Here is a 12,479-nt window from a genome sequence, read left to right as displayed (position 1 = left end):
TTGGAGCCTTCAAAATTTCATTGCATTTCCACTGGAAGACAAACAATGGATTTTATTTTATTGTTAGTTTCCTTCTCTCCAGTTCTTGCTAATTTTACTCCTTAAGATCTAAAGGTAGTTGCTGTTTGGTCGATCTTTAAACTCACCTCAGCTTCGTCCCCTTTCTCTCTGTATGCAGTAGCAATACTGGTCTGAACAGCCTTAATCCACGCCTGCCGCAGCTTTTCTGAGTCAGCTTGGAGCATGCAGCTTCTGTGAAGAACCACACAATGCCCTCAGAGACAGAGGCCAAACCAACAACACGCTGTTCAATCAAACATAAAGCCTTGTCAAAGTTTGTTGCTGTCAGCATACGTTTATTGCTTATTATGCACCATGTAATAAATCCATTAATTTACAGATAATAAGGCAGCTGACTTTATGACCCACACATTCCTGGTTTCAAAACTATTTATAAGTAACCTTAAACATGGATATGACTCTTCAAATAACCCAGACAATTGCTTAATCTCCTATTTCTGATATTTTTTTTTCTATTCCAAGTCTCTCATTCTCATATATGATGATTTACCTCCATGACTGTCTACACAAGGGGCAGCTATCAGTCCCTGAAACCTTAAATCATTCAGCAAAAATAAGAGAAAATGACCTGAAAGCTCTGAGGAAAACAAAAAAACCTATTTTTCACATGGACAGTCTAAGGAAAACTTATTCTTCGTTTCTGGTTAGCTACCTCCTAGGCTACTAAGCAGCTTGATAATTAATACCAGCTACTACTACTAACCACAACAGCTCCATGACTACAAGACATTTATACATAAAGCACAGGAACACATGTTTATTTTAATGCCAGAAGTAAATTAAATACTAGGAATATTTCTCACAGCATCACTTTCTCCCAGCCAGAGTTTCAGAGAACAGAATTGCTCAGATATTTTTCCTGTTTTGATTTGTCCCAAGAGACACATTCACCCTGCGTTTCAAGGCAACCGAATCTAACAACGTCACTTATCCAGTTCATTTTTAAATAAACACGCTCCATCACTTCTCCTTACTTTGTTGGAGAAACCACCTCAAAACAGAAACGCCTTTCTATGTCTTCGCAGTGTTTAACCGTGCAAAGCCGCAAGTCTTCAACAACTACTGTGGGATTATCCTAGGAAACAGGAAAGACAGATGAAAGAAAGAAAGTAGCTGATACCCTCAAATTATTTCTCCCTTAATTTCACTGCTTCACATATATTTTTCCTTCAGAAATGAAATTTGAAATAAGTGACAATGGACACACTTGGCAGGAAATATTTCAATTTCCATGCTCGGTCATACTCTGTGAGAATTTTGAGGTTGTCTTGCCATCTAGAATCCAATCAACTAAATAATCCATAGCTTAAAGAACAGCATTAAAGGAGCTCAAAGATACTTTCTGAGATGTGCTATTAACTCATACAGAAATCAGACAGGTTACACCTAAATAAGCCATGCTGTAAGTGCCAAGTACAAAATTCAGAAACCACGACGGAGTGGTTTTGAAAACTTGATTCAACTCCAAAGGTACCCATTCTAAAATAATGCAATTTTAAAGGTGCTTTTTGTAATATAAAAATGTATCAAAACACAACTGCAATTCACAATCAGAAAGTGCCCAAAATGTACTAACATGAATTCCACCACTTGTCTCCTATCCAACCACAAAAACAAAAGACCATCCTATCTGATAGCATATCAGTTAACAAGCAGTAGGCTCTGAACCTGGGCTGTTATTGCTGAAGAACAATGCATAACCATAAACTTCCCTTTACTGACTTATTGCCTTCTCCATTCAGTTCTCTACTTTTATTTTCTTCTTCCACAAAGAGCAGCTACAGTTATGTGGTGCACAAGCTGATTCTAGAAGAGTAAATCAGAGGAGCACTTCACAGAATCACAGAATTGTAGGGGTTGGAAGGGACCTCCAGAGATCATCGAGTCCAACCCCCCTGCCAAAGCAGGTTCCCTACAGCAGGTCGCACAGGTCGGCATCCAGGCAGGTCTTGAACATCTCCAGAGAAGGAGACTCCACCACCTCCCTGGGCAGCCTGTTCCAGTGCTCCGTCACCTCACTGTAAAGAAGTTCTTGCGCACATTTGTGCGGAACTTCCTATGCTGCAGTTTCCAGCCGTTTCCCCTTGTCCTGTCTCCACTCACCACTGAAAACAGTCTGGCCTCGCCATTCTGCCCCCCACACCTTAGATATTTATAGACCTGGATCAGGTCCCCTCTCAGTCTTCTCTTCTCAAGGCTGAACAGACCCAGTTCACTCAGCCTTTCCTCATAGGAGAGATGCTCCAGGCCCTTCACCATCTTCATGGCCCTCCGCTGGACTCTTTCCAAGAGATCCTTGTCTTTTTTGTACTGGGGAGCCCAGAACTGGACGCAGTACTCCAGATGAGGCCTCACCAGGGCAGAGTAGAGGGGGAGGATCACCTCCCTCGACCTGCTGGACACGCTCTTTTTAATGCACCCCAGTGAGCCATTGGCCTTTTTGGCTACAAGGGCACACTGCTGGCTCATGGCCAACCTGTCATCCACCAGGACACCCAGGTCCCTTTCCGCAGAGCTCCCCTCCAGCAGCTCATCCCCCAACCTGTACTGGTGCATGCAATTATTCCTCCCCAGATGCAAGACTCTACACTTGCTTTTGTTAAACCTCATCTGGTTTTTTTCTGCCCAGCTCTCCAGCCTATCCAGGTCTTGCTGAATGGCAACACAGCCTTCAGGCGTGTCAGCCAATCCTCCCAACTTTGTATCATCAGCAAACTTGCTGAGGGTGGCCATTATCCCCTCATCAAGGGCATTGATGAAGATGTTGAACAAGACCGGACCCAGCACAGACCCCTGAGGAACACCGCTGGTTACAGGCCTCCAACCGGACTCTGCACCACCAACGACGACCCTCTGTGTTCTGCCAGTCAGCCAGTTCTCAACCCACCTCGCTGTCCACTCATCTATCCCACACTTCCTCAGCTTTGTTATAAGGATGTCGTGGGGGACAGTATCAAATGCCTTGCTGAAATCAAGGTAGACTACATCCACTGCTCTCCCCCTGTCCACCCAGCCAGAGACAACATCATAGAAGGCTACCAGGTTGGTCAAGCACGACCTCCCCCTTGTGAACCCGTGCTGACTATTCCTGATAACCTCCTCTTCTTCCAGTTGTCTGGAGATGACATCCAGTACAAGCTGTTGCCCAAACGCTAGCTGGCAAAGCTGACTTCTGGGCTTGGGGTGGAGCTGCTCCAGCTGCGGTCACAGCAGATGTGAAAAATTGTACTTTGCCCCAACAAACATCAACTGCTGAGTTGCCTTACACTTTCAATACTAGGTATGTACACATAGCATCTGTAATAAATACTTTCACTTCATTTTCTCCTCTCTATGATTGCAAAATTGGGTTTGTGAGTCCAGCCAGTAACAGAAAAGAGCAAATCCTTATGGGCTCGTCCAAAGAACACTACGTAGCACTCAGACTGCCAGCAAGTGCATACAAGCCTTTTGTTATCAGCAGCTCTCAATGCTCCTTGTGAGTCTTCTCTGCAACGAGGTAACAAAAGCACAACAAATAGGGCATGGCTTACAAGTCCCTACATCTGTACGTACAATGTTCATCTCATTTTACAAAGGGAAAAACTAATTTAGAAAATGAAGTAGGTTGTTCAAGAGCACATAGGACATCCATGCCAACTCTCTGCTTCTCTCACCCTGATGAGGAAGACCAGCATCCACATCAAACTATGATGCCAAGACAGCTTTCCATACCTACCTTAAATTTCTTCTGGTACACGAGTTGGTTATTCTGTATGGAGAACCAGCGCCTGTTCAAACAGAGAGATCCAAACAATATGAAACTGACCTCGCAGCACTTATTTGACTGAAATATACTATGATGCAGTCTACAGAGAGACTGTAAGTGAGAAAGAATTCATGGTATTAATTCTGCAGTCAGTTTGGACAAGTATTTCATGAAAAAAAGGGAGAGCAGAGACAAAACAAAAAAAGAAAGCAAGGTTCAAATAATTTGAATCCTGAACGAATACATTCATGTTATGACATTAGTAAAGCTAAGATACAAAACATTTTCATTTCAAAGAACATTTACATCTGTATTTTAGCAGCAAACTACGACTTCAAGTAACTCAATAATAATAGTTTAAATAATGAAAGTATTAAAACATTTTAACTACTCACTCCTGAAATATTTTCAGGAACAGAGCTACCAAATAACTTACCTACCCTTAGACAAAACTAGACTATTGCTACGCCATGGAGGTCTCTCCACATTGGCATTTCTTAAAATTTTAGATAGAAAATATTGCATATAAACACAAAGCAACTACTAAGTAGAGTCTTACTCATTAGTTCTACAGGGAACTATTAAAAAATAAATTGAGGCATCCAATAAAATCCAAAAGATAATACTTAAAGGAAAAAAAAAATCCCCCTTCCTTGTCCAAATTCTGCTCGGGTGGGATACAATTCACAGCAAATGGAGGAACAGTTCATGTTTTGGAAAAAATTCTGAGCATCTCAGATCTAGAACTGCATCTATCAGGTCAGCGAATATGAAAATAGAAGCAAACACGGCCATCTGCCTCTGGCTTTCCTGGAGATGCACAAAAGAAAAGGGAACCAATCCTCACTGGTTTTGAACTGCACAAAAATTTGATAATGCAAAAATTAATTCAGTCCTGCAGTGAAGTCTGTATACATCGGTTTTGTACAGGTTTGTAATACCAACCTGTGCTCACTGTAACACAGCAGCTCAGTTACCACAAATATCCCATTTATACACACTGCACATCCCTGTTTTCTGCATGGCCAACTAGTCTGAGTGCCAACAGTGCACAAAATACTGTGAAGAACAAGATAGGCTGCAGTACAAACTTGTGAACATCAAGCTATGGCTCACTAAAATTAGTAACAAGAGAGCTCCATAAATGTGTTTGATCACCACAAGCCATTCATAGAAAGAAGCACACAAAGATTGTTAAGAAAATATAAAAGGAAAAATTAAGATATATGAGACAGTTAGATTCCAATCAGGAAAGCTAGTATTTGTTAGAAAAGTTAATATTTAGTAGACAGATGAGATTCTACCTTTTTACAAGTATTCTTTCAAATGCTGTGCAGATGTATTTCATTTTAAAAACAACAAAAGAATCTCCTCTCAATACTGGATTTCCACCAGAACAGGCGTCAACTTTTGCATTAAGAAAATGGAGCAGAATAAAGCAGAACAGTGACCTGCATCAGGGAAATGCAGTCTTTAATGGAACTTGCCAAGTTCAGTCAAAAAGCACTTGGACATGGGGGTTTGGGGGGGATTTTTATTTTTTAAGAAACTTTCACTGAGCAGGATCTATAATTTAGAGCATAGTATGACTTGTAGCTCCCATCTTTTGAGGGTGATCATATATTTCACTGTATGCTTTAAAAAACAAAGGTGGCAGCCTCCTTTCTGACATATCAGCACCACAGTCATTTCATTCAGGCCAAAATTTTGATGTTGTTTTGTAAATTCAAAATAATTTGTTAATAAACTACTGTAGCAAATAGAGCGCTGGGGGCTTGCAGCATTAACAGGCAGGAACATTTGAGCTATAACATATGGACTGAAGGGGCTGTTGCAGGGTGTATCTGTTTGTAGGTATTTATCTGTTTGTAGGTATTTATCTGTTTGTAGGTATATATATATATATATCCTGTTTGTGCACCTTTGGGCAACAGGTGCTGCCAGGCTGAAAGTCACCAAAGTTTCTTCAAATGTGACCTTCTGTAAAAAGGCACAAGGAAAAAAGCACAGTGAAACAGAAAAAAACTCTTCTGGGGAAATTTTACAGCAGTTGGCACTGCCCCATGGAGTTTATAGGAGTACTTCAATGCAGCTGTTTGGGTTTAGAAACTAAATGGTTCCAATCATTCTCACCCAGGCAACCAAAAAAAGAAGTGTTTCTTAAATAGAAAACAACACCATTAATTGAAAAGCATTTCAAATTTCTGAGAGCTACAAGAAGCACCAAAAAATAATGTTAAATTATTTGAATGTTACATTGAATTGTGCTTATTCATCTTCAAAAGGAAACCATTTTCTTAATTGGTTGCCATCAGCATTCGCATAAAACAGTGATTAAGAATGCACAACATTCAAAAGTTACATTTCTATTTCCAATGTAGTTGGTGAGAGAAAAACCATCAATCTACAGAGGAAAAAGTCAAAACAGTGATTTCATATGCTCAGAAGTCTGAGTGCATAAACTTTGCTTTAATTCCTTTGTAGCTAAAACTAGCTCCATCTTACTAATTCTTTTACAAGTGTTGAGCAGCAGGTTGGCATCCCAGGCAGAATCCTTCTGTTATTTTCTTAGACTGAGCCACTTTACATCCATTGCAAGTAATCAAAATTAAATGCAGGGTTAATTAGAGCATTTTGCGTGCCAAAGAAACATTGGGAAGGTATAAAAGAAGCTGGTTGGTACCTGATGTGATCTGGCTTTTTCCTGTCATGTGAAAAAACGGGGTAGGATTAAAACATAAGGGAAAGGAGGAACAGGAATGAAAAATGCAAAATGAGCAAAATAAGCAAAGAATTAGCATGATCTGAAAACACAGCCGAATTAAAAAGGAAAACACCTACCTAATGCATCCAACCTAAAAATTATTCAGAATGTACTGTTTCATAAAGGCTTTTCTTAGTCACACAAACATTTCTTAACACAGACCCATTTTAAATCTGAATTTCTAAGAACCAAAGGTCTTCCACCTATTGTTGCACAATAAGTTCAATTGATTTCATTTCCTGATACCTCCAGAAAATCTGTGTACTGAAAGATATGATCTAAATATATATACATTCCCAAACCAGGTCTCCATGCTGGTTGCTGTGAGACTTGCCAGTACTCAATCTGGCTTCCACTGAAGTATCCATACATGCAGATACAGTGTAAAGATTCCCAAATCTTAAACTCTTTCAGAACAAAGCGATGCCAAACAACAAGCAGCCCTTACAGTTTACCTTGTAACCTGCTCACAAACTATTTCTCAGGTGAGCACCATACAGAATTATCCCAAATAATTTTGCACGCTTTGTACAGAAGTGCAAATTAACTGCAGTCAAGTAAAGTAAACCAAGATGCCAACTGCCCAAGGAAGAAACTACACCATCCTAGCAAAAAATAATTGGGATTTGGAATTTTTCCCCCCGCAGCAACTGGAATTGTCCAAGGATAATCCACAACAGAGTCCATGGATGCACAGACGCATCACAACATTATCTGATGGAATCATAGCGATGTGTACAAGCCAAGAAAAGTTCACTGTACCATTCCCTGGTCCGTGTTTTTAACACTAGCAAATGCAGCCATTTTTATGCCTTTTCATAATATTGTTGTCAAGGAATACTTTAAAAACTCTCAAACCATCAAAACACTGACACTGACAGAGAAGAAAAGAGAAACAACCACATTACAGCTGGCATTACAGACAGCAGTTAGCTGGGATAAGCGACATCGCCATCAGTTCAGATCACCAGGAAACTCCAGTATTTGCCTCAAGAAGAGTTTTGTGTGGTTTCTCTTCAGCTTCTCCACCCCTTGCCTTCTCACAAAAGACAGGCACATCATGAAGAAGCAAACTACCTACCCGACAGGGAGACTGAAAACAGCCTGTCACAAGGGCCTCAGATTTCTGCTCTGAATTCCCTCGTATAAAATACATCATTCTCTACATGTTTCCTCCTCCAATATTTCTTTGTACATTTTTATGCTCAGAACTGTTTAAACTGGAGACAGTCCTTTCCTGTGGCTGGAAGCACACTCCAGCCTCTAACAAATGTTTGGATTTCAGTCGGTTTTGCCTCTGTGAAGGTGAAACTGCAGCAATACGGAAGTAAAGCACCAGCAACAAAGCAACAAGCCAGCAACAGAAAGGCAAAAGCTACTTCAGCGCCTACAACACAGCAAGCACTAACAAATCTATTCAGAAATAAAAACAGGATAAAACTTCTCTGCTTTATTAAAACGTGAAGAACGGGGATAGATCAAGTAACTAACAGTTGTCTTCATTAAGAGGGTTTTTATTTTATGTAGCTTAATAGTAATAGTTTCAGCAGACAACAATGGCTTGTGACTGTATGAAGTACAAAATTAAAATCATGGCTTCAGCTTCTAAGCCACATTTATACATGGCTTATCACTATGCTACTCACTGCCTGGTTCTGACACAACCAACTAGCCTAGGATGATGAGATATGAACTTCAGATTAAAAAAGATTAAAGGCTTAGCTTTATTGAATACTCTCGTGACAAACAGAAAAAATTGCAAGCAAATATGAGCTACGTATTAAAGTAGGTTAGCTCTGACTCATTACTGAGCTGCTTACCTTGGCTCTCTTAAACGACATTGTTCAAACATTTTAATTGAATATGCTCACGCATGTAAACTTACACTATGACTTTTGTTCATTATGACTTCTCTGTTACATTCCCAGTGAGCAAAGCCTTTATAACACCCAACAGAAGAACCTGAAGCAGGAGTTTTGTTTTCAGTCACTTATCAAGAGCGTGCAGATAACCCTGCAAAACACCCCACAAAAAGGATCCTCCGAACCTGTTGTAAATTCAGTGGAAGACAGCTTCCTGCCCTGTTACTGTAGAGTTTTCTCAGAGTGTGCTTACCTACTTACACTAGCGTTCTACTTCTGACCATGAATGTGCTTTTGAAACGTATCTGCTAGTTTTGTCCTTTCTTCATTCTCAGGTGCCTCTAAGAATGAAGAACTCTAAATTCATGTGGGTGAAACTAACACAGAAGGTAAATCACAATTACAAATAACCAGACCACAGGACTAGACTAGAGGTAGTCCAAGGCAAGCCCCTTAGAGGAACTGCACAACACTTGCTAATGTAAACACGGTCTCATCAACTGCAGCAGCCCTTACATCAGTTTATGGATTTAAGTGAAGCAATGCCAATTTCCTATCAACCTGTGATATTCCAAAACGTTCGAAGAATTACAGAATTAAGGTTGGAAGAGGTCACAGATCCAAATGCAGATTCCGACCTTCAAAGCACAGCAAACTGCTTAACAGGAGCACTGCTGCAAAACTGCAGAGTGAGAGACTGGAAGAGCAGCTCAATGTCCAACTAACTTTACAATTTAAGAACTGCACTCAACTACACCATAAATGCTTCAGAATACATTTCCTTGAAAAAAATGTACACCACTGGAGATGCAAAAGAAACCCAGTTCGCTAATAAAAACATTCAAACAATAGTAAAATAAACATCTTTAAACAGACAAGACTGACAGTGTACTTTGAATTCCCAACAGGACCATCAAAACTGCTATGCAGAAGTTACTGCACTGCACACTGGAATTGTAAAGAACAACAATGCTTATCTTTCACGAAAAATAACAGCCCTCGAGTTCTCTGCTATGTTCCCCTGCTTCCAATAGCTGTGCAGCTTCTATTCTACTTCATCACTTAAGGCTTATTTTCCCAGCATATACGTTCAAACAGCAAACTGCATATAGTAATAATTGCTGTTTCAAAATAAAAGATCAAAACACAATTACAGAACCAGACCACAGACAATAAAGCAAGCCTCCCACACAAAGGACTTCTCCAAACTTCAAGAACTTTGAATTCTTACAAAGGGCCTGCAAACCTCTAGGAGAGATAATAAGGAGAAATGGCTAAGAAGCATTCTCTCCACAAACTCAAAGAGCAGTCCAAGGGTTTTGGTGGATCTGTGGAATCAGTAAGCTGCACAGGTTATAAGTCAGACCAGAACTGAACTTAACAAGCAGCCTCTTAAAAAGCCAGAGGTTCTGAGTAAATTACCTGTTCCACGTCTTGAAGGCATTGCTGGCTCGCTTGAACAGATAGCCTTCCATAACAATACCGTTGGCTGCATCTACGTTGTATTCCAGTTTCGTATCGTCACCAGAGTAATCCTAATACAAAGGAACGAGAAGAAAGAAAACCAACAACGCATTGTAGGTTCAATTAGAAGTTCAGGTATTGACCATGTCAAAAAGAGTAATTATTTAGGACTAATGTTTAGCTTGTAACACTCGCTAGTCATGTCGTGACTCTAAGCCCCACCAACTTACAAAGAAGTATTTTTAGGAGATCAGATGCTGGAGATTATTTTAATAGGTCAGAAATCTTCATTTATTTTACTAACCATCTTCTCAAAGCGCATGAAAGAACAAGGGAGGACAAGGAAAGCCTCTGAATCAGCAAGGCTGTATTTCAAACGAGGTGCACACTTACCTATGTTCTAGAGAACAAAACTAACGTATTTTCTAGAAGCTTATCATGTTAAGAGCTATCATTTGATTAATATCTAACATATGTTGTTATTACCTAATAAACGCTACAGCTACTGAAAACCTACAACGAGCATTCTGTAGATAATGATCACCTACATTTTGAGTTTTTGTCCTTGTATCTTTCCTGAGCTTTGCACACGTAAGTTATGAATGGGATTTCTCCAATACCGTCAGATTTTCTTTTTTCTTCCACAATCACCTGCTCAACACTTATACATACAGATTGTGAAGAGACAAAGGGGAATGGTTTTAAACCAAGAGGGGAGATTTATATCAGTTGTTTGGAGAAAATTCTTCACTCAGAGGCTGGTGAGACACAGGCACTGCTGCCCAGAGAGCAGCAGGGGCCCCATCCCAGGTAATATTCAAGGCCAGTTTGCATGGGTGGCAACCCTGCCCATGGCAGAGGGTTGGAACTGCCTTTAAGGTCTATTCCAACCCAAGCTGTATTCTGTGACTCATTCTATCATCCTGTGATCTCATTCATATTAGGACAGGCAGTAAGTAGACATTCAAATGCATTAAATTTCCAGTATCTCCCTCAAGTTCTGTGCAAATGAAAGCTCAGAAATAAATGCATGGGAGAATGAACAGTCACCTTCTAATTTACTGAAAAGTTACAGTACGAGACTATGAAGTTTACTATCTATTATTTATTTGCATCCCACAAATTAAGCAAGTATCTCCAAGACTTATCTCTGTAGCTCCTCAGATAAGAGAAGGAATACACCAATTTTCCACTTTTTTCTTACTTGCATTCAGACTTGTCTAATTAAGACAAGGTCATCTCAGCTGTTCATTGAGCAAGGGACTAACTGCTGCTAGGGACACAAGAAGCACACATGGAATTACATTATTTGCTACAAACTATATCCAGAGATCAAAACAATGTTCATGCTATCACTAAATCTTGTGGTTAGTAAAATATGTCCTTAAGATAGAGGAGCGACATTTGGCTTCTCCTCAATGAGGGCATAAGAGGCATCACTGAAAATAGTCTCGTAACTTAAAAGTCCTTTAAGTATTAGGGGGGCAGAATATTTCATAAACATTTTTTGAAAAGCAGGCGCTTTTCCACGTAAACTGCACAGCAGCAGATTTCATGCTGTGACTCTCCTAAGTATTTTACTACCCATCTTTATAGAGGGACTACATTTGAAACGTAGAATTTAGATTTTTATTAATTCACTGATAGAAGATCAGTGCAAAAGTTCTGAAAGACAGATTATAAACAAAAGCTTCACAAAAATTACAAATTGGTGCAGTATCTCACGACTTTGATTTTCTGCCTGTTTTCTAGATCAGAACACGCTAAGCATTAAAGACTTCACAAAGCCCTTATCATGGCAGTTTTAACGTAGCATTACAGCCTATACAACATACAAAAACATTCTCAAACTGCTTTAAGTTCTTTCTGGAAAAAAAATCCTTTCCTTTCCAGGGAGAAGAGAGAAAACAAAAACAAAAAAAAGGCAACAAGGCAACCCTCCCCCACTCCAAATCACAAATTCCTCCAACTTACCAGCTCCCAAACATAATGAAACCTGCTAAAGATTTGCATCTTCCTGCCTCAGTGACTCCTGGACTCCTTGGCTAGTGAAAGATAATATGCATTCTCTCAGTCTTTTCTACCCAAAGTACCGTGTAATCACATTTTCCTTCAAGTATGGAAAACTTCTGCAGAAAATGCAACTGTCTCTTCCAAGGAAACAGATTTAACCTCTGAAGACACACACCATCTTAACATTTATCTCACTACCTTCTCAGCCTAAGTAGTCTAAACAATAAGCCTTCCTCATGAAATGCATTTGGTGTTATTTTTAATGGCTTTCCTGAACGAGTCGCACCTTCACAGAGCAGATAAAGACAGAAGTATGCAGCCATACAGCTCTAACACTGCACACACTACCAGCTTGGGGGAGGGGGTTAAAGCTTCCCTGTGCTTCATGCATAAAGCTTCACTGAAAGTTGTAGTCAGTGAAACAGCATTTAACTGCCTTCATTCCAATTAAAGAGATTAAAGTAGAAAAACTAGATAACCTCAGTCTGATCTGAACGTCTCAATTCATAATTAAAGAACAGGGAAAAGAGGTCACATCATAATTTAT

General features: G+C 39.9%; 1 protein-coding gene across 2 annotated transcripts in view; it reads right to left on the bottom strand.

Annotated features, from left to right (window-relative positions):
* Nucleotides 1-12,479, bottom strand: part of ACAP2 (ArfGAP with coiled-coil, ankyrin repeat and PH domains 2) — a gene marked incomplete at both ends in the record, with an annotated part of 56,303 nt that overhangs the window by 12,802 nt on the left and 31,022 nt on the right. The window contains 5 exons of one of the 2 annotated variants that reach the window (XM_079539826.1): nucleotides 147-252; nucleotides 1,056-1,156; nucleotides 3,800-3,851; nucleotides 6,513-6,533; nucleotides 9,878-9,990. In XM_079539826.1, coding sequence (XP_079395952.1) covers nucleotides 147-252; nucleotides 1,056-1,156; nucleotides 3,800-3,851; nucleotides 6,513-6,533; nucleotides 9,878-9,990 — 393 coding nt within the window. The remainder of the gene's footprint in view (nucleotides 1-146; nucleotides 253-1,055; nucleotides 1,157-3,799; nucleotides 3,852-6,512; nucleotides 6,534-9,877; nucleotides 9,991-12,479) is intronic. The other variant, XM_079539827.1, reaches the window with a different exon arrangement.

The sequence above is a fragment of the Tetrao urogallus genome, assembly GCF_951394365.1.
Source record: "Tetrao urogallus genome assembly, chromosome: 9".
Taxonomy (NCBI): domain Eukaryota; kingdom Metazoa; phylum Chordata; class Aves; order Galliformes; family Phasianidae; genus Tetrao; species Tetrao urogallus.
This window is presented reverse-complemented; position numbering and strand designations above follow the sequence as displayed.